General features: G+C 39.8%; 1 protein-coding gene across 4 annotated transcripts in view; it reads right to left on the reverse strand.

Moving 5' to 3' along the window:
* adgrl3.1 (adhesion G protein-coupled receptor L3.1) overlaps nucleotides 1–23,433 on the reverse strand; it is a 106,205-nt gene that overhangs the window by 54,099 nt on the left and 28,673 nt on the right. For all 4 annotated transcript variants that reach the window (XM_056256963.1, XM_056256962.1, XM_056256961.1 and 1 more), the window contains exons 6-10: nucleotides 10,845–11,141; nucleotides 6,953–7,050; nucleotides 6,227–6,412; nucleotides 4,046–4,084; nucleotides 1,062–1,245 (exon numbers count right to left, since the gene is read on the reverse strand). In XM_056256963.1, coding sequence (XP_056112938.1) covers nucleotides 1,062–1,245; nucleotides 4,046–4,084; nucleotides 6,227–6,412; nucleotides 6,953–7,050; nucleotides 10,845–11,141 — 804 coding nt within the window. The remainder of the gene's footprint in view (nucleotides 1–1,061; nucleotides 1,246–4,045; nucleotides 4,085–6,226; nucleotides 6,413–6,952; nucleotides 7,051–10,844; nucleotides 11,142–23,433) is intronic.

A 23,433-nucleotide genomic window follows, 5' to 3' on the forward strand; every position in this document is an offset into this window, starting at 1 on the left:
GTATGAGACCCCCTATGTGGTCCGCTCTTGTGTTTTTCACAGACACGCTTCGTTACATCTGGCTCGAGTGCACTTGAAGCGTGCGTCCCTGCTGTGTCCCTCTAATGTGATTATGTGTTTTTTATGCATCAGGTCTTACATGAAACCCTAGTTTATGTGTATTATTTGGATTTTTGTGTTTTTATATTCAAAATATAGTATACATAACCAATTTACATGAGGACACTACAACAGAGGTAATTAGTATTTTCTTTTACTTTTTTACTAAAAATATCTGCAAAACAAAGATATAAATTCTCAGAAAAGGTCTTAACGTCTTATGTAGTGTCACTGACACACAGTTGCTGTACTGGCAGTTTTTTGATGAATATGATCTTTACTAAATCAATCAAACACTAACAAAATTCGCAAAAATAGGCTGAAAACTCAAATGTAAGAAGAGGAAACTGCCTCTTCTTCCAGTAGAATTGATACTGTATTCTATTCTTCTGTGGTGGGATTGCATTCTATTCTTCTGTAGTGAGATAGGATACATTCACAAGCTCAAGAATTGTATTTTGCATACATTTGGTATTATTAAAAAATGATCAAATAATTATTGTTATAATATATAAAAAATATTGCATTGAAGAAATGTATTGTAATGCATTAATGCATTTTGACACCTCTTGAAAATTGTCTTTGGAAGTGTTAAAATTCATAGCTCTAAGTAAAATTCATGGTTGTTTTGAAGATTTATGCACATTACTGTGATTTATTACAGTATATGAATAAACTGTGACATTATTATAATTCTACATATACCCATCACACATTATCCAACAGGCCTGTGAGATAATATAGACTGCTGTAGAAATTCCCCTGCCTGTGCACAAAAACATCTGATTCCTTCTCCAAAAAATGGTTTACCCATCTGTTGTTTAACTTGTTATTTGTCTCCTCGTGACAAAGAGAAATCAGAACGACCAGTGTGAAAACTGATTAGATCAATGAAATATGTGCATACATTTGCACTTAAACGTTCGGCAAGTGCGTACAAGGGACTCATTTTGTAAACTCACGAATGTTGTCCGTGCTTTCTTGTATGGTGTCCGTTTTGAGGAGGTTGTCTGCGAGCATGAAGGCGCCCGTCTCCACCGTGTCCAGCAACATGGTCGCGCATCGCAGCTGCTCGGTCACGGACAGCTCCCTCCACGCCGCCTGGGATCGCACCTGCAGAAGGTTATTCACCGTTTCTACCATGGCCTGCGGAAAGAAGTCAGAAAAAGAGAGATGTCAGCGTTCCAGACGACTTCTGAACCCACACACACATACATTCTGACATCTGAACTTCACAATAAGGACATATTTCCCAAAGTGCCCAGCTCTCCCATAAACCATTTCTCTTCCACTTTCACCCGCTCTCACACACTACACGGTCTCTGTGCTGGAGTATAAACCTGTCAAACTGAAGAAAGATCCACGGGGAGCATGAGACATTGTGAAAATGAAAGAAGCTGTCATCACGCGCACACACACACACACACACACTTCCGCGCAAACACTCGCATGCAAACACACACATGTTCACACAAGTCAAGGGGTAATTTATGGGTCTATAAAAGCACTATATAGGAAAATTAAATGTCTTGGCTGTGCAGCAGAAACTAATATAAGGGTATTTAAAGAAAGTGCGATATTAAGATATTAAGCCTTTTCAATTTGGCAGTGAATATTATCACAGGGATATTAAAACCACAACCTTGATATACAAATGAAGGTATAAGACTGGTAGGTGGTAGTTTATTAAAAAGCTTGCTGAGTTTATCGGGGCACATTACAATTTTGCTTTTCATTTGAAAAAGTGCAGGATTCAGCAACATGAGCATATGGACTACAATGATCCACACGAAGCAGGCTAAATATATTTGTCACTTTCACAAAGATGCTGCAAACAATAATTCCAGGCCAAATTCCTTTTATTTAAAATAGATCATGTTTCTATGGAAGTTCATAACCTTGGATTTTTATTACAACTGTTACAGCACATATAAAGCGTATAATATCTGTGGAGAAGAGATATGTAATTAACTTCTCTCACTGTGGTGCACTCATCCGTAGGGATGGACAGAGGGTTGTTTTGTCGTTTGTCTTTAGGTTTCTGCAGGCTAATCTGGCCATTGGGTTGAATCATTCTGCCCCAGTTACAGTAGAGCAGTGTGTGTGTGTGTGAGAGAAAGTGTGTTAAAGGCAGGATGAGTATATTCATTTTGACACCACTAAAGTAATGACCCTTTTACGAGAGAGAGAAAAGGAGAGACTGAGATGAGAGACGACTGGGATAAAAGGTAAAAAGGAAGAGTTATATTTACTTCCTCACAAAACTGCTTATGAAATCTTCTGACAGAGTGTGTCAAGAGGTCAGAGGGAAAGTGTGTGTGTGTGTGTGCACTTGGGGGCTCACACTGCGGAGACAGATAAGAGATTTTTTTAAAAACTCTTCTTACATTCTGTTTCCTCACACACATAGCGGCAATACTCTCCACAGACTTGGTAAATGGAGCAGAACTGAAGTGCTTTGAAGCTGAGGAGCTAATCCAGCGTGAAGACACACACACACACACACACACACACACACACACACACACACACACACACACACACTGCATTACATATTAGATGACCACTGAGAATCCATATTTGCTTGATGTCAGCACCGGGAGGCTTCAGACAGTTGTCATGAAATCCTGTAATTCTCTGTCTAAATCAGCAGGATCAATTGATGTTCCGATAGACTCATTTCTTCTCAGCAGAGTATTTGAAAAAGCACTCTGTAATTTTTTTTGGTTCAAGTTGCTATGGCCAATATAGCAGTAACTGGAGACTTATGCTGACACCCACTGGGATGCAGTATCATGAAAAAGCTATACATTTTGGTTACCGGTGCCATTGTAAACAAATTTGAACTGGCACATGACCCAGATTTTTGATCTATGTGGATTTTGAAAAAATAAAAAATAATAATAATAAAAAGGAAACTAATATTTAATGTCAATTAATTGGTCATGTTTTATCTTTATCTAAGTCATAATTTCCACTGATGCATAAAATATAATAAATACAAATATAATATGATAAAAAATACTATATTAAAATACTAAAAATAATAATAATATCAAATAAATTCAAATGTGCAAGATGCCCGATTGCAGAAATGCGGGATTCATTTTTTCAATTATTCTGTGAGCATAAGTGTTGGATAATAGGTTGATTACTAAGATACACTGAGTAGTATTTATCCGGTCAAGTGATCTTAATTTAAAATATCAATATAAAATAAACATGATTTAGTAGACTACTAATATGACTGAAGTCTTTGTCTCAAGTGAGTGATGAATATTCATTTCTTTAAAACATTTATAATGAGGAGAAATTACCAAGTGCACCTTTAAACCAGAAAACAGAATACTTGAGCAACATTTAGACCTCAATTATTTCATGGAGTAAATCGGTCTAAATCTGTCATGTATTGGCAGGGTTGACAGAGCGGTCTGGCTCAGTTTGAGATATGCATCAGTCATTTTCTACCTCTAAATCAGTTTTTCTCATGGTTTTCCTTTCGATCAGTTTGCTGAGCTTTACGCGGGCTACATTACATTATTCTTTGCTTCTCTCTCTCTCTCTCTCTCTCTCTCTCTCTCTCTCTCTCTCTCTCTCTCTCTGTGTGTGTGTTTATCAGTCGCCTGATGTGACACTGCTGACCAGTGCTGACATCACTACTGCTTTCTCAGGAGAAAAAATTGCTCTGCTTTTATAAATGCAAAAAATGCAGCCCACGGGCACAAGCGCAGACGCACAGACACACACAAACAGCCAATATGATTCATATGGTGTGACAGATACGGCTTCACACAAGTATAAGGCAGTATTTCTGTTGAAAACTTTACCCATCTATGTAGATGTTGAAATGATATGGGACATGAATGAAAAAGCAATGACAATATATGTGTGTCTACTACTACACACACACACGCAACATGCAAAATAACTTTACAGAATAAAGTACCTGTATGAAGAATCGGCACGATCGCTCTCTCTTCTGGAGCTGAAAGACACATTATTAAAAACTTACAATAACTCACATACACAAACACAACTACACACATAAAATCAGTGCACATTTAATCATTCAGTGCCCAATAAGAAACAAGGCCTAATTAGCTGAAATAATCTACAATAATTTAGTAATAAATAATAAGGAATCATAATTATATTATGTATCAGAGTAGAATTAGGAACAAAATTATTCTGTTACTGAGTTACAGCCACCATGTCGACTCATGAAACTGACACTGTACTCTCAAAACATTCTACATACTGGCCAGGGCAATAATACTGTAAACATACAAACAAACAACACTGAGATGTATAAAGTCTGAGTGGACTGCAGGTGTCTGACTGCAGATGAGCTGGTGTTTGTGTAATTGATAACTTTAGCTGGATGCAGGTAATAGGAAACTGACAGGCTGGCCGTTTAAAGTTTGTAACGTGATATTCAGGCACTATAGTTAGTGTGTGTGTGTGTGTGTGTGTGTGTATGTGTGTTCAACTGGTCCAGAGAGAATGAATGAGATTGACTTCTCTATGTTTAGACACATTAAAGGTGATGTGTGTCATTTTTTTGACGTTAAAATACTTAGGAGGGCCGTCTATTGGGGACAACCAGGAACTTTGTTTTGGGCCCTATGATAAGTTTCACTATGGCAGTAGTTCTCACCTGGTTTTACTTCAGCACCCAGATTTTGAATACAAAATGCCCTTAAAATCAAACATAGAACTGTAATATTGATAATAAACTACAAATGCGCAACCAGATGCAAAATAATTGACAATGCATAGGCTTAACAGGAAAATTCACAATTTTAGTTTGAAAATGTCTGGATTGCAATAGTGATTTCAAGAGCTCAGCTTATTTAATGTAGTTTCAATTTTGTTTGTTTTTGAGGATGAAGTATTTTTAACATGCTGTCATTTGATTAATTTAGCTTAAACCAAGTGACAGATAAATCTGAGCCAAAATATTGTTGTTAATATATATATACGGTATATATACACACTGACAAGCCAAAACATTATGACAACTCATAGGTGAAGTGGATTTCGTTTATTATTTCCTAACAAGGACACATGTCATGGTCTGGGTACAGCAACTTTGACAAGGGCCAAATGTCTATGGTCAGACGACTGGGTCAGAGTATCTCTGAAATGGCAAGGCTTGTGGGTTGCTCCCGGTCAGCAGTGGTGAGAACCTATCGGCAGTAGTCCGAAGAAGGACAAACAACAAACCAGTGACAGGGCGTTGGGCTCCCAAAGTATTTGATGCGCAAGGGCAACAAAGGCTATCCCGTCTGGACCAAACTGACAGAAGGCCTTCTGTGGCACAAGCCACACATTTTTTTAATGATGGTTATGGAAGGAATGTGTCATAACACACAGTGCGTCGCATCCTGATGCATATGGTGCTGTGTAGCCACAGACTGGTCAGAGTGCCCATGATGACCCCTGTCCACAGCCGAAAGCCCCTACAATGGGCATGCGAGTGTCTGATCAGACCTTGGAGCTATGGAAGAAGGTTGCCTGGTTCGAAGACAGGCCGGTGAAGGGAGTGTGATGCTGTGGACAACGCGGAGGACCAACAGCATATTTGGCAGGTGGTCATAATGTTTTGGCTCATCTGTGTACATTTCAGTGCATTAGGTGTCTGACAGACCTTTTGTTGCGTTCATCTGTGCGTATGTGTAGTGCTGTGCAGTCGACGTGTGCATTTCACCACTTTGAAGTGTATATTTTTTTTGTTATTCTTTTATGTTGCGGCTTCTTTTGTTAATTGGAAAAACTCACCGGGGCTTTATGAGCTGCTTTAATTTGTGTGTCCTTATTTATAAGAGTGTGTGGGGGTGTGTGTGAGTGAGTGCAAAGATTTTCTGTCTATCTAGCAGTAGCTGTTTTTAACAGGAAGTTTTCCCATTTGGGCCTTAAAGACTTTGATCTGTGTACTGCCACAGGTTTACTGCCTAAAACACTGTACTCTGCACAGAATTAGAGCACTGTTCTCTCTCCTGCTCCCTTTCACACAAAAAATACGCATGAGCTCTCTCAAAATTAAAGTGCAGCAATGTAATTAACATGTAATAATTGTGTAATTACTACCTATGCAGCGTGTGTGATTTATTAACAGCTTGGATACCTTGTTTAAGCTACGTGCCGCTGTGTCTTTTCCCCCCGGGGTGAGATTTCGCAGCTGTACGTCCAGTAGTTCCACCAGTTGTGCCATGGCTTTGACTGTGGACGGAACATCTCCGGGTCTCAACTCTCCCTTCGTCTGTTCAGCCAATTCCCGTGCTACTATAGCCGCAGTTTCCCCCGATCTCATCTACAGAAAGAGAGAAAGAAATGTACGTGCGCATATTGATTTTATTCTCTCTGTCCCTTGATGGCCGAATAAGTGGATGAACAAATGGCTTCATAGATTTGTGATTCTGCCTATTTTCTGATTTGCTCTCTGTGGTACAAAGAAAACCATTTCACATTACCATTAAGATTCAGTCATCATCACACGTTACACACACACATGCACTCTCACTGCACACACACACACACGTGCCACCTTATTTCAAGCTGCTGTCGCAAGACACTTTTGGCTGCTCTTCTGTCTTTTCGTTATTTCACCACAAAGTGAAACAAATTGCGGCTGATCCTGACAGTTGAATTTTGCCTCTTTTTGTTGTACACTAAATTTCCTCTAAGCTGTTTTGCTACAGGCTGCTCTTTGTGATAAGCTTCTGTTAAAAAAGCTACAGGCCAAATTATGCTTTAAGAATATTTGCTATAGGCATAATTGCTCTCTACTGAATTTTTTAAATAGGCTGATATGCCATTAGCATATTTCCCATGGTGCCATGTTTTTACTCACTCTTTGAGTGATGTGATTGGTCCATGGTGAGGTGCAGTTGCTCAAATCCGGTCCCTTCGGATCCCAGTAGCCAAGCAAACAATTAAATGTGGCTACACCTGTAAAATAATAATAAAGAAAAACATGAACACAGCACAAAGCACACACACATTCGCTCAGGCAAATGCACATACACACTGAGAGAAACCTGGCCTGGCAATTTCTGTCAAACTAATCACACACACAAGCAGGGCAAGAGATTTACGAGCGATACATAATGTGTCAATCAACAGCTGGCAGCTGCCCACATAATGAGGTGGCACTGACACAACAACTGAACACAGAGGTAAATAAATATCATTCATAACTTATAAGAGTTCATGTCTATATACAGTGGCCTGAACAAGTATTTGTCATAGTTATATAGTAATTGGTGAACTAATAGGGATAGTTCACCAAAAAATAAAAAAATCTGTCATTATTTACTAGGGATGCTCCGATCGATCAGCCGCAGATCTGTATCGGCCGATAATCACATTCTATGACTCGATCGGGAGTCACTCTAATAGGCCGATCTCACCAACCGATCACAAATTGATGGCGTCAGACTTTACCGCCGCAGTCATGTCATCACCAGTGTGGAGTTATTACTCCGTCTCAAGAAACAATGCATTTTTAAGCCTTGCTATTTAAGAACAAGTGATTTGAAACCGCTCATGCACAGTAAGCAGCAAAACAGTGCTCAGTCGATATGTGCGCGCGCTGTCTGAGAGACCAGTTCGGAGCGCAGTCAGTGCACACACCTGGAACACACGCACATAAAGCTGCTGCTCATACAGCACGTGAGTACTTATCTTACTGGGCTTGAACGGTCAAAAATACACACAAATGCCTGTCTTTGCGAGTATCTTTGTAAACACAGTCTTTATGTCTTGTGAATGTAAACAGTGCATTCGGTGTTAAAGTGAAAGCAGGCTAATAAAGCTGCTGCCGTCCTTGCCATTCATGTTAATCAATGTTAGTCTGTCATTGCTCTTAAAGCTGCAGTCCGGCGTTTTTCCTCTTTGTCGCGATCTCTGTTCGAAATCTGCAATTGCAGTCATTCGCGGAATTATCAACTTTACGTGAGTTGTACTTCAACACCCTCGACACCTCACAGCGCGGAGGAACACAATGTTTGAGGAGACTGTGAGGCTGTCAGTCACCGCGTCGGTGTGGATACTGTCATTCAGAATCACAGATTATTCTTTTTGGAAGTATGACCAACATAAGAATTTTAACCGGAAAATGTCATCTGAACTAGTAAGAAACATCCACCTTTGTTCTGGTTCTGACATTGCAGTAAATCGCGCTGATTAAATCTAACAATCGCTTATAAGTTATCATATCACGCAAAACCGTGCAAATTATACTTTGTTCTCAAATTGTTAATGTTCAACGTCAGCATTGCGTGACTACATGTAATGTCCTTCCGATATGTATCCGTGTTTTCGCATGGGTCCGGTTGCAGTCTCTTTTTTTCTGTAGCCACTCCGAAGTCCGAACGAAGTCTTTTGCATTTTACAGCGGGTGAATCTGTTGTCACTGGTGATTGTCGTTTGAACCTTTCTGGATCCGCCATCAATTTGATAAGTTTAATTATATCAAGTGTTGTGAGAAAAGGCTATAAATCTCCACCTCCAACATCCTCACACGCAATACAGCCTACTAGCCGAGACTCCTTCTTTATGTGTACAGATGTGACGTAATGACGCAAAGACACGCTCGAATCTCCCGCGGAAATCCACCAGAACCACTGGAATTAAAAACATTATTACAAGCTTACCGCTGTGAATCGAGCTAAGGCAAGCAGAGAGTTTTGAACACTAGCTGGTTATGTATTTTCTCAAATATGTATTTTGGATCATTTTTAACCCCAAAAAAGCTACGGACTGCAGCTTTAACTAAATCACTTTTGATTTGATTTGATTTGATTTGATTTACTTTATTAATCCACAGGGGGAAATTTATGTGTCACAACAGCATAGAAATACAATGAATAAATAAACAACAACAAACAACATACACAACATACACAACAGCAACAAGTCTTGTTCTCAAGTATCAATTTTTCAAAGCACCATGATTATATACGACCAGAATAAATACATAAATATATATATATCATCTCACATAACACTGATTATAAAATCTAATTGCGGTTAAAAAAAAAAAAAAAAAAAAAAAAAAGTTTTGTAAAGACTATGCACTGTTTTTGAACATTTGGTTACTTTATACAATTTATGTTGTATTTCTGTTTCTAGCGCTCGAGTGTTGATGGTGAGCGGCTATTCCGTACGGCAGCATATGTTCTGGATAAAAAGAGGAATAGACTTTCTCCACAAAATGCGTAAAAGCTCGAATTTATAAAGAGAATCCTGCCTTATGGACGGAGGAATGAAGGACACAAATACTCAGCACTTGCTGAATAATATTTCAGATCATTTTTGTATCAGACTACTCATTTTGTTCATTTAGAGTTGCAGTGTTTCTATTTGTTTTTGTCCTCAGTCACATATTAGACCAGTGGTTTTCAAACTTTTTCAAGAGGGACCCTTTTTTTTTTTAAATCACTGGCGAACCATTTTTTAATTCTCGCGACCCATCCGAGGGTCGCGACCCAGGGTTTGAAAACCACTGTATTAGACAATGCTTAATTACACCTTATGGGTTGTAATTATGTTCAGTTTGACATTAAGTCTTGTAGGCTCTTTAATAAGCCATAGTATCCTAAAACGGATAGTGTTTTGCAAAATCCCTGTTTTTAAAAGCCTTGTAAAATGTTCATTGTAAAAATATTTGTTGTGCTTATTTATTTGATTCTCAATTAAAACAACAGTCTATAGCATTACTGTAAATAAAAACCTTCTGTGGTATTAAAAACAGAGAGCTTAATTATTACTTATAAAGCTTGAATGATCAGGATCGGGATCGGTATCGGCAGATCATGAAGACAAAAAAAAACGGTAATCGGTATCGACAGCAAAAATCCTGATCGGAGCATCCCTAATTATTTACTCATCCTCTTGTTATTCCAAACCTGTATGATGTTCTTTTATTCGAGGAACTCAAAAGGAGATGTTTAACAAAATGTTTATGCTGCTCTTTTTCATAAAATGAAAATTAATGGCGACCAACGGGATTCAAAAATGACAAAAAAGAAAGACCACAAAAGTGGTTCATTTGACGTTTGACGTGAGAACTGTATTCCAAATCTTATGAAGCCTTATGATAACTTTGGTACATACCAAAATGTAAGTTATTATAAAATGATAATCATATTTTCTAGCTCTTAAATCTAATTTATGTATATTCAAAAATGGCTACTCTTATGGTCATTTTATTATTTATTTAGTTTTATCATAAAAAAAAACACTGAGACATTTCTTGTCTATTATTCCACAAAAGATTTTTGCAAATGTTTTTGAGATCTTTATCTTTCTAACAATAAATGACACTTTGGTTTGGTATATTGATATATAATGCAGAGACATTCAGACTAAATGAATCATTATTTAAGTGTCCAAATACTTTTAGGGCCACTTTATTTAGGTTAAATAATAAATTGCTATGTTACACTACATCAATTATATTTGTACCGTGGTAATTCCTATTGTTGAACATAATTATAAAGAATTACTAATGATGAGTTTAGCTCTAAACACTGGGATGATAAATTAATTACAGGCTAGAATTCCAAATTAATTCTTTCATTCGTTTTATCAGGAGCCTTGTTGCAGTGTTGAAGTGTATCAGATATCTCCAAGAGCGCTACACAGCTAAGCCTAAGCGTTGATTTATGCAATACACATTAAACAAAACAAACCTCCACACACACTGCCCCTAATAATAGATTAATCACTCTCTTACTAACCTATGGTGCCAGGTGGGCACGGTTGCTTAGCAACCTGTCCCTGGTGTGTCCGTGGCCAAGAGATTTCAGCAGTGAGACGTGGGGCACAATAGTCAACAGCGACTGGAGTCTGCAGGGAAGGAGGCGACCGTGTCAGGGCTTCTGGGAGGATGTTGTTATGGCGGCGAGGCGGAGCCATGGTGGTTGTCGTGGTAGTAGTGAGAGAAGGACGGAGCGTTCCCGTATATGGGCGTGGAGGAGTCGTGGAGCTGCGCACTGGAGGAAGTGCATCAGGAAGCAAGACTGAAGAAGGAGGATCTGCAAGAAAGATAAATATATTTCAAACTTACAGTTTATTTACATTTGACATTCATATTTATTTACATATCACAATCACATTATTATAGAAAATATATGACAATTTAAAATAATATGAATTTATTCTATAACAAATCTATTCATTAATAAAAATTCAATAATTATAAAGTAATTTATTAAATGACACACACACACACACATACATATATATATATATATATATAATAAAAAGCCATGTAGCTGTCAATTATCAAGTAAACATACTTTTTAAAAAAATATATTTCACATGCATATTTTTACATATTATACATTTTATCTATTCATCTGCAGTTTAAGCGCAGACATTTGCCCAAAATGTACTGCTAAAACAGAGACATCTTCTATCTCTGTCTCTCTCTAGACATCTCTGCTCTTTCAGGGATGACTGAATGAGTCAGGTTTCTGGAGAGTGTTTGTGTGTGTAAATGTGTGTGTCTTTGTGCCCTGTGCAGCAGTTGGGAGTGTATGTTTTGACAGGCCCAATCCCTGAGTGCAAGGACTTCAGAGAGGCAAAGATAGATGATGTTTAAACGTCATAACTCCCCATTGGCACGCTCTGTTCCTGTCTGTCTCTCTCTCAAACACACAAGCACACACCTGAGGGCCTGAATCAGGCATATAGCAGTCAAATGCATATATGTAGCTTTGTTTATTGGTATAAAGTTAGAAAGAATCTGTGTCAGAAGCTCAGGATATCACATGACAGCTGGGAGTAAACATCCTGGGCTAGACTGAACTATGCTGTAAGAGTTCTGTCTACAATACATGTGTGTTACATGTGTGGATAGACACATACTGGCACAGAGAGAGAGAGAGAGAGAGAGAGAGAGAGAGAGAGAGAGAGAGAGAGAGAGAGAGAGAGAGAGAGAGAGAGAGAGAGAGAGAGAGAGAGAAGAGAAAAAACTAAAGATATAGCTTCCCTCTCCTTTTTTGTTTCTTTCTTTTCCTGTCTCTCTGTCTTGCCGTGTTTTTCTGGAGATGCTCTTGCAGCCGCAGCAACTGCTGGAAAAAGGGACTGAAGTGCACTAAAGGACTAAAGTGACTGAAGAACACTAGAGGATAGATGCTACCATAAAAAAAATCATTTTTGTCTTCTTTTTTTTTCATTTTCATATTTGTCAGTGAATTGGCCATGGTGATAGCCTGGGAAAACCCAGACAACTTCCGGCAAATTTAGATTTGCTCTGCAAGTTAGTCTGGCAAAGAGCTCATTCAAGCCCATTTCTAATCCGTCGAAATCGCGGCATCAATCAGAAACGTTGGGCCGGGCTTTACACGATGACGACAGTGCAGCGACGGTGAAGTAGATTTTGTACATTTACAAAGATGGATGCCGCCATGGAACTAGGGGTGTGACGGTTATAGTTGAACATTGCACTAGAACTCTATAACCGCCAAAACCATGTTATAAAAATATTTTTTTCACAAATTATTTTTATCATAGAGAATGTTTAAATACTAATATCAGCTTAGGAGGGAAACGGAGGCGGAGTTAGTGTTGCTTCGGAGGCTGCTACAGCTGGAGATGATTCGGGAGAGGTCTGGGCCCTTTACCGATCAGAGCGCGCGCTGACACGGAGTAAGGGCCGTTACATAGTCAACGCGAGCAACGCGAGCAAGCAACGCGAGCTACGCGCTCCTTTTCATAGTACACAAGCGTCACCGGTAGGGTTGCCACCTGTCCCGGTTTTACCGGGATTGTCCTTCTTTTTAATAACCTGTCCCGGGAAATTTACGCACTCTCCCGGGACACTGAATGTCCCGGTTTTCGAAAGGCTACGTGAATATGTATGTTCAAACTGTGTAGCGCGCGCAACGGCAGAGAGCGAGAGACCTTGCGTGTGTGTGCTAGTGTGAGTCGAGTCTGCCTCAAGAAGCGCATAAGAAGCGCATGTAATCTGAGTGTGGAGCGCGCTTGCTGCACGAGGCGCGGGCGCGAGCACTTCCGTTTTTCTATCAACAGTGGAAACAACTTAAAATAGGCCTACTACTCTATCATTTCTGGTCATAGAAAATAAACATCATTCGCAACAATACATCATTCGCAACTACTTTTATTTGTGTAAACTCACAATAACAAGAAAACGTTGTGCTTTTGTAAAATAAAATAAAACAATCAGTCGCGCTCTTTTATGGTCTCCGTGAACTGGATCGCGTCTCAAAATAAACAAGCCCATAGGCTAAAGCTTGAAATGTCCACTTTTAAACGAACAAATTCGAATCAAAAGAAAATACAGTCTGATTATGTAATCCATATGAATTTCTTCTCTAAAGGCGCATCTGCTTTACAGCGGAGATGGAGATATGTTGCAGCCGATTTAGAAAATACTAGTTTATTAATAAACAATTAAAATGCCTCGTTACTTTTTCAGAAACATTTATAATAGCCTATAAATCATCTATAGCCTTAGAAATATAGTGTTTGGCCTTAGAAAACCATTTTATCCATATAATTTGTGAATATTTTAAATGCTTATTAAAGGGGCAAAAAAAAAATCATGAACAAAAATCTGAAAATACGCGAATATAGGATATATTTTTGCGCAGCATTTGGTGTATAGGCGGGCCTACAGTTAAAATTTAAATTTTGGTGTTCAACCGTTCATTTTTGGTCTTCAAACACCCCTCTCTCCCCCCCCCCCCCCCCCCCCCAGTTGGGCGGGTAATATGTCCCGGTTTTTTATCAGACATAGGTGGCAACCCTAGTCACCGGCGATGCGTGAAATGCAATACACCGATCGCGCAGCAGGGGGTAGTAGAGTCTAGAGTCGGGTCACGTAATATTCAGATCAAAATGGCAACTGAAGAGGAGTGCATATTGGTGATTTTACATCGGCGGCAACAAAGTATGTATACGAACAAGCTCGCATAACTTTTCCTCTTCGCCTGCCATTGTATTCAAATCTTCTTCTTCTGTAAACATAATAATATACCTTTTTATGTACATTACTTGCAATGTCGCCCCCACCGACAACGCATAGTATTGCGTGCATCGGCGCGTCGCGTATCAAAAACTAGGATGACACATTTGGCTACGCATCGACGCATAATGGCGGCCGAAGCGTAGCGATGTGTAGCCTTGCGCACGCGTATGCGTACCGATGCGTTGACTATGTAAGGCCCTAAAGCCTTGTTTATACTCGACGCGTCCGCACGAGCGCGAAGGTGCGCACGGCAAAAATGACGCGTTGGGTGCGCAAGACCCCATTTCGCTTGGCTGTGTGCACGGCTGTTTTTGTAACAGCGCGCGCGGCGCCGCGTCCGAGGATGAACGACTTCAAGCCGAATCTGCCCGAGCATGTACGTCTCAGTCTCACCGCACCGGCACGCAGTTTGTGCGACTAAAATGCAAAGTTCATTGCAAAGTTTTTTTGTTAAGGTTTTGTTTACTGTGTGTGATTTATTTAATGGAAAGCACATTCAATTCTAGTTGTCTTGTTGTTAATTTTAAATAAACGTAGAGCAAGTAGCTAGTGTCTGCTCGTTTATTCAAGTTGTTCTATAACAGACGAACGTCGCTCTGCAAACGTCATCTCCTTCATCGCTCTGATTTGTTTTAGGTCTAACCTATTTTTTACAGTCTATGGGTCTAACCAATTGCGCCCAGAGGAATTTGAGCTACGTCCGTTGGTGACGCCCCTTTGGAAATGATTTGTAGCCTAAGTCCCTCCCCTTCCGGTCGACCACCATGAGACCTTATTTCGGAAAAATATTGCATGGTAGTCAATGGCGAGAGACAACAAATATTTTGATCTCGTTTGAATTGTGCCCTGATTTACACATATGATGTTTGTCAATTTAAAAGATACATTTTAAAGTCAAGAAAGTCGCAGTTTGATGTAAAACTGTTGAGGTATAAGACTGTGAAAATACGTAATTACAAAGACTACAAACCCCAAAGGCGCACATTTTCTCTCAATGAATGAAGCTAACTTTACTGAAGATTTACTGAGACTGTTTGACCGTTATAATCGTAACGTTACGCCGTCATGCCTGAGTGTTTTGTACCAGACTGCACACACACGAGCAACGGATCTTGCTCGTTGTTTCGCTTCCCGGGAGATGTAGTTCACTGAGCGTTTTCCACATAAAACTAAATGTCACTCTTCTGTTTTATGACAAACTGCGACTTTCTTGACTTTCATAATTATTTTTTAAATTGACAAACATCATATGTGTAATTCAGGGCACAGATCAGACGGAATAAAAAGATACGTTGTCTCTCGCTATTGACTACCATACATATTTTTTCCGAAATAAGGTCCCATGAGCCGGAGGCGGAGGGGAGGGACTTAGGGTCTCTATGAAGCTTTGCCAGACCATAACTCAGTTACAACTGAGAATGGTCTGGTTTTAACCAGGCTACCATGGTGATGTACTTCAGTAAAAGTGGATATGAAAAGAATGCACAAATACATCCTACAGGGCTCTGCTCTACTAGGACCAATTAAAATATTTTTTAACTGTAACTGAAATATATAGCTTTGTATTATCTTGTTTTTTCTGCCTTTATATTAGTTCCAATATGTTTTTCAATATTTATGTACTGTTTTAGCTCTCATATGGCATTCAAAGGTGATTTTATTTTACCAATTAGAAGCTCCATAATTTTAAACAAACAACTACAACCCAGTACTAAAACTAATTAAAAACCTAGTTAGGAAAATAATCAGGGAATGGTTTCCACAGTGTTTTTCCTTTTAATGAACAAAAATAATTATATTTAATATTTTTCATGTCTATGCACCATGTTAACAGAGTAATAAATACCAAAATTACATAAATATTTTACATATATATTTTTACTGAAACTTTACAATATGCCTATATGAATAGACAAATATGGAAGCAAAATAATGACCAATGTTTTTGAAACAAAAAAGCTTGTTGAATTGCATTACTAAATATGCATTGCATTAACCCTGCTTGCATTTTAATGCATTGTATTTTTAGGGCTTGCATTTTAATGGCTGAAATTCCGCATCGTTGTATATTTAAGCTGTGAATATTTCAATTCAAAACATTTCACACACGTTTTCATTATTAAAAACTCAATAATCCATTTTCACCTTTCAGATTTCACTTCCAAAATGTTCATTCTGTTTAAAAATACAACCTATAATATTCAACAGGCAATTTTCGGTCCCATTTTATTTCGCTTTACAAATTCGCTTCCACAAATTCAGTGGTTTAAATTCGACAGAAAATTCAACGTTTGACATCCGGGAATGGCAGGAATATCAGTAGATTGCTGATTGATAATCTCCATAGCTGTTAGTCGTCCTCACCAGCAGGAGGTGCAAGCCGCTAATGACGAAGAAAAATATAGAGCAACGGGTGAGAGACTCATTCATTCATAAAAACGGATTTACAGAAATGGAGCAAGCAGTATAAGTATTTGTGATGATTATCAGGGCCAGTATTTGGAAAAGCTGATAAAGACACAAAAGCTGTGTTTACATTGAAGTCTTCACGGTTACTTTTATACATTTATACTTTCTCTACCGTGAATGAGATCCCTGAAGCTGATGTACAGATCAAACGTTAAATCTGAGCTAGTAGACATATATTTCTCTCAGTCGTTTAGTTTTCGTAACTTTATATCGGGGGCGCTGTGCTGCAGAACTGGGGATTCCCTCAATACCTCATTCTCCAGGATTCCCCTTCGGTCAGGACACTTGCATTCTCTTCAAATGCTATTGAAGTTAGAAATGTGTGTACCAATGTCGTATGTAACTTTAGAGACGGTCCCTAAATGTGCGAATATCCAGTGTCAGGCCAACTTGTGCCAGTGCTTCACTGGGAATCGCTTAGCGTGAAACTTTGCGCGTTACGTTCATATTCTGGTCCATCAGCTTGCCTGTAGCCTATTAATATAGCCTACATCCCCAATAAGGTGGGACTTTTATATCACTGTATTTTGTCCATTGAGTTACTTTAAGTGTCCTGACCACAGGGGAATCCTGGAGAGTGACCTATTGAGGGAATCCCCAGTTCTGCAGCAGCTTCATAATATAGTTAAAAAAAACGAAACAACCGAGAGAAATATATGTCTACTACCTCAGATTTAACGTTTGATCTGTACATCAGCATCGGGGAATAACATAATCTCGGTCACGATAGAGAAAGATGTGCAAAACTTACATGTACAAAAGTAACAGTGAAGACGGCTTTTGTGTCTTGCAGCTTCTCCATATATTGGCCCTGATAATCATCACAAATACTTATACTGCTTGCTCCATTTTGAATGTGCTTGCTCCATAGAGTCTCTCACCCATTGCTCTATATTTTTCTTCGTCAACAGCCGCTTGCACCTCCTGCTGGTGAGGACGACTAACAGCTATGGAGATTCTCAATCGGCAATCTACTGATATTCCTGCCGTTCCCGGATGTCAAATGTTGAATTTTCTGTCGAATTTGAACCACTGAATTTGTGGAAGCGAATTTGTAAAGTGAAATAAAATGGACCGAAATTGCCTGTTGAATATTATAGGTTGTATTTTTAAACAGAATTAACATTTTGGAAGTGAAATCTGAAAGGTGAATATGAATTATTGAATTTTTAATAATGAAAACGTGTGTGAAATGTTTTTAATTGAAATATTCAAAGCTTAAATATACAACCATGTTGAATTTCAGCCTGCATTGTATTTTCAAGCCCTTAAAATACAATGCATTAAAATGCAAGCAGGGTTAATGCAATGCATATTTTTTTCAAGTAGTGCAATTCAACAAGCTTTTTTGTTTCAAAAACATTTGTCATTATTTTACTTCCATAGACAAATGAATGGATCAGAACTCTGAAATCGATTTACTGACACACAGTTTTGGGTGGGTTTTAGTTCTGTTTCCTAGTTTTGAGTTTGTTTCTATGGTTTTTATTAATTTGATTATTAGTTGCAACTGTTATTCATTTCATTGATTGGTTTGTCTGTGTATTTAAGCTCTGTGTTTCTTTCAGTTCATTGTCTGATCTCGTCAGGTTAACATGGTTTTTCTGCTCATGGTTTTCTAGTCAAGAGTGTTTTGTTTTGAGTTCCCTTTTAGAGGGAACATCAATGCCCCATCATGGTGTTGATGCTATGGGAACGCCTTCAGTGTGAAGCGGTGTCTGAGTCAAGTGTAGTAAACGCTAAGCAATTGGCCAAAGATGTTTGGGAGCAGAGCACACTCGATCAGCTCTCGGAGAAGCGTTTTACAGTGAGGAAGCTCTGCTCCCACCTTGCTCTCTTCGATTACGAAGGAAACTTTGTCTCTGCACCCCATGGTTCGGGTCCCGTGTCCACCGAAGCGGCGCATAGACTTAGATCACGGGGCTCGCAGATGGAGCAGTTGGAGGAGTCTGAGATGGGACCTGCCTTTTCTCTCGCTCTCTCTACAGACTCTGAGGGTCTCGTTCGGGATCTGGAAGCTCGCTCGGCAATCTGCAGTCTGAGGTTAGGCCAGGGGATTTCTGTCTGCCAATGCCAGGTACTGCTGGGTCTCATGGCTGCAGCCGCCAACGTAATACCGTAGGCCCTTAAAATCCATCCTTATGGTAAAGGTCACACACAGAGGGCCAGATTTACTAACGCTTTTGCGCCTACTTCAGGCGTATTTGTTTCGCAAAGTGTGCATAAAACCATGGCGAGGTAGGTACGAACAGGACACACCGAGATGAAAGCGCAGACTGCCTGTCGCGGGAACTGAAAATGGCAAAATGCGCTTTTCGTGGCATGCATATGCATTCATGGGATGGTCAAGGGGAAAGTGGGAGTGTCACATAAAGAGATGGGAGGGGAAGCGTAAACTGCGCCTAATTATGTATTCCATGTTATGTACAGAAAAAGCTGGTGAAAGCGCGCCTCAATTTTGCGCTGAAAATTGTCCGCCTCTTAAAAGCAGGTGTAACTTAGGAAGCGGGTTTCCTGGCATATGAACCTCCTGGTGAAATGGCAGCAGTAATCCGAGCAAGGTTAAGGACATAGGTTAAGGAGACGAGCTGAAAAGATTTTTGCCACAAGAATCACACTGTTTCAGAGTGAAAACGAAATCATTAAGCGTTATAGATTAAACAGCTACGCAATATTACAGTTACTGGAAGAAATCAAAGATGACATAGAATCTCCGACTCAGCGTTCACATTCCATTCCAGCAGTTGTTAAACTTCTCGCTACATTACAATTATTGGCATCAGGATCATTTCAAACAGTCATAGCATTAGCAGTGAGAGGAGGAGGACCATTCAATTGCATGTTTAAATACGCGCAGTTTACGGTATAGTGGGTGGGGACAGGCGCTGATTACCTGATGAACTGCAGGTTTGGTACATAACACGCACACTGCGGTTTCACATCAAGTGCTTTCTGTGTCTTGGCCATGGCGCTATTAACGCTGCGTTCGCAAATGTATGTACATCTGGCCCAGAGAGATTTGTGCCCTTTCTACATGGAGAAGTCCCCTGGTTCTAACCTTGAATTTCTCTCTAGGGTGCCTAGCTCAGGGTCTTTATTCTAAAAGAGCGTCTTTCAGCCATCTAGCGATGCAAGACAGCTGAAGCCTATCTACAGACCACGTGTTCCTTCATGGGATCTTTCTATTGTAATAGAAGGGTTGTTAGATGCTTCATTCAAACCCTTAGAGTCAGCCTCAGAGAAGCTTCTGACTCTCAAGGTAGCTTTGCTTGTAGCTATTACCTAGCTCTAAAAAAGGGTAGGAGACTTGCAGACCCAATCGCCTCCTCCTGCCTAGATTTTGCTCCTGGACTGGCCAGGATGATATTACACCCTATGCCGGATTAAGAGCCAAAGGTGCCTTCATCACCATTTCATCCTGTTTTCCTCAAGCCTCCTCCCCTCCAACTCAGGAGCAGGAGAGGCTTAACAAGTTATATCCAGTCCGGGCTCTCAGGATTTATGTGCACCACTCAGGCCAATAGTGTAAATCTGCTCTTTGTCTTTGTGGGGTGTAACCAAGGTTCCACTGCTTCCAAGCAGACTATACCCCACTGGGTTTCGGATGTGGTTTCCCTTGCCTATAAGGCACACGGTGTTACTTCAACTCTAAGCTTCAGGGCCCATTCTACCCGAAGTGTGGATGCTTCAAAGGTGCCATCAAGAGGAGCGTCTTTGTGGGATGTTTGTGCTGTGGCAGGCAGGCAGGTCCTTATCGCACACATTCATCAGATTTTATAGTGTGGATGTGGGGTCCTGAGGTTGAGCCCACATCCACACTATAAAACATTATGAATGTGTGCGGGAAGGACCAGCCTGCCACAGCACAAACATCCCACAAAGACGCTCCTCTTGTACTTGTTTTGTGCTTGTGTAAACTTTTCACAACCTGTGATGCAGGCTTCCTCTTAGTATGGTGGCAAGGGTATTGTCATTCACATAGCATCAACACTATAAAGCGGCATTGATGTTCTCTAAACAGGGAACATGTCAGGGTTATCTATATAACCCAACTCCCTGAGAATGGGAACAAGACACAGCATCATATTGCCATACTTGAGGCATTTTTGTTAATAAAATCTCATCGATGTTGCAGCTGTTGCTAACATTGGGATTGCAAAGCTGAATTTTCAGCATCATTACTCCAGTCTTCAGTGTCACATGATTCTAATATGCCGATTTGGTCCTCAAGAAATCAAGAAGTCCATATTGTTATCGATGTTAGAACAGTTGTGCTGCTTAAAATATACAAGGAAACCATGATAAAAAAATTCAATATTCTTTGACGAATAGAAAGTTCAAAGGAATGTTTTTAGTATTTTTTGTTATAATTTAAGTCTTTATTGTTACTTTTGATCAATGCTTCCTTGATGAACAATAATAAAAAAAATCTTAAAAATCTTACTGACCACAAACTTTTGAACGGTAGTTTATGTATGGTGACAAGAACCCTAACCCTTTTACTAAGTTTAAAAAAAAAATACAGTTTTATGCAAATAAAGCACTGCACAGAGAGCTGCTCAAAATGTTACCTGCTATTTCACAACTAATTTTCAATGGGGGAAGGGGTAGGGTTTCAGAGGACGTCGCCACAGTACTGCCTACATTGGGGACCCGCCACTTAACCTGCCCTAATACCTTTAGTACATGATGTGCTAGCCAGTGCATAAATTATACTGGAAAATGTGCACTAAAAAAACTGTGCAATCATAAGGCAGCGTGAGCCCTCGTTAGCATTTCACAACGAAAGATAGTTCCTCTTTCTTAGACTATATCCCACCAGACAGCTCTGGCTTATTATAGAGATGCAGTGATCCAAATATCCCCTCACATCTCCTCTCATCACTTTTCCTGCCCTCTTTTCTCTCTCTCTACCCCCCACCTCCCTCTGTGCGGCAAATCTGACTGTGATTTTAAAGGGCCGCTGAGTGAAATGAAAGCACTTCCTGTTTCTATTTCTGTAACTGTCTGTGCGAGGAGCTACTGAGGCAAGACTCTGAAAGCAGCAGAGCATTCTACAGTGACTAATCGCTCACACACACGCTCACAGACAGGCATGGCACCCTCCCTTCCTTTTTCTCACAGAAACCATTAAATGACAAACCAGCCCTTTTATCCACCTTCCAAATCTCCTCATCGCTCCTTTCTTGCCGATGACCGCCTGTCTGCCGTGCCCTCCATGTCTCTAGATTGTCATCTCTGTGATACAGCCCACTCAGACACAATAGGGGTACAGATAGAGGGCAACGTGTGTGTTTTCCAACGGAAAGGGCGCTTTGATTGGCAGCTGATCAAAGGAAGCCTTCTATTCTCTGCATCGTTGAAAAGATGACTGACTCACTCCTTGAGGCTAAAGGTCATTTATCATCTATTACTCGAAACACTTTTAAAGGCAGCGTGACTTTAGAGTGGGCTTCCAGTGTGGTCTGTTAAGCCCATCTCTTCCTGTAGACTAACATGAAAGACTGGCCTGTCGGAAGACCGCTGTATGAAATTGTGTCATTTGATGTTTGGTCATACTCTCAGGTGTGACCGGAACAGCAAATTCAGGGCTGCCTAATGCACAGAGTCCTGTTAAATATGCCTCAGCTCACACAGAGACAGGATGCAATGTCACCTTGCTGATCAGGGCCAATCAGAAGGCAGCGTCATGGCAACCACACAGGAAATCAGTGATTAGTGCAAGCTTGTGCTGCTGTTCACGATAAATTTTAAAACCCGGTAAAATATCCACACAACTAATTGAACAAAAATACAGCATAAATAGATACATAAATAAAAGTTTATGAGCCCCAATTACGTCACTTACAAATGTATGAATGTCTTTGCATTGTATAACAAAATATCAAAGTACCGGTAGTATTTACTTTAAGTAAATATAGAACAAATACTTCATAAAAAAAACGCTACCATTCAAAAGTTTGGGGTCAGTACGTTTTTTGTTTAAAGTGTCCCTGTAGTCAATCCTTTTATCCCTTAAAACTCATCTTTGATCACCAAAATGACACATTTAAACGTGAAAAAAATGTCTTCATACCTTGAAATACGTTGAATGTAACTCTACACCGTTGCTTTATTTAGTATACACGGAGCCATAAATATGCTAATATTCCCAGACTCCACTCACTCACACCAGCTCAAAGATACATGGTTTCGCTTGCTCGGTCGGTCAACTTATTTAAGTCAAAGCTGCACAATGGTATTGCTCTTTACAAATTCGATTAGCCTTTTGCTTGACTACGTTATCAAACAGCTAATAATATGTTGCTAATGTTACACAAACCATGTTCCCGTTCATCATCTCAGAGTCACACAGCTGTCTTCTAACAATCAGTATCCTTAGAAACGCTTTGAACAACTCAGAACGTCAGTGGAGAAAGGTATACAGCATGACATCGTAATATACATCATATACACAATTCACCCGCAATATTGCTAAAAGTAGGCCTACCAGGTTTTTCATATCAACAGAAAAATATACCAGGAGAACCTCTCTTGAGACTCCTACATGCGGTTCATTCAGTCAGCAGCCTTCTCAACCACATAATTTCTCCAAGATGCCTCTGTAACGAACATAGCATCTGAGGACTACTTAACTATTTTTGTCATAGTTGGTTACCAATGCTTTCGAGGGATGCACCCCAGCATGATTTCTGAAGGATCATGTGGCACTGAAGACTGGAGTAATGGCTGCTGAAAATTCAGCCTTTAAACTATAAAACAATAGATATGTTGTTCAAAATTAAGACAAAATATCTATAACCAATTGTTTAAAGTAATTGCAAAAATGGCTCACTGACATTAGTTCTGAGAAAAGGTCG

The sequence above is a fragment of the Rhinichthys klamathensis genome, unplaced genomic scaffold (genome assembly GCF_029890125.1).
Source record: "Rhinichthys klamathensis goyatoka isolate OS25496 unplaced genomic scaffold, OSU_Roscu_1.1 h1tg000133l_1, whole genome shotgun sequence".
NCBI classification, from domain to species: domain Eukaryota; kingdom Metazoa; phylum Chordata; class Actinopteri; order Cypriniformes; family Leuciscidae; genus Rhinichthys; species Rhinichthys klamathensis.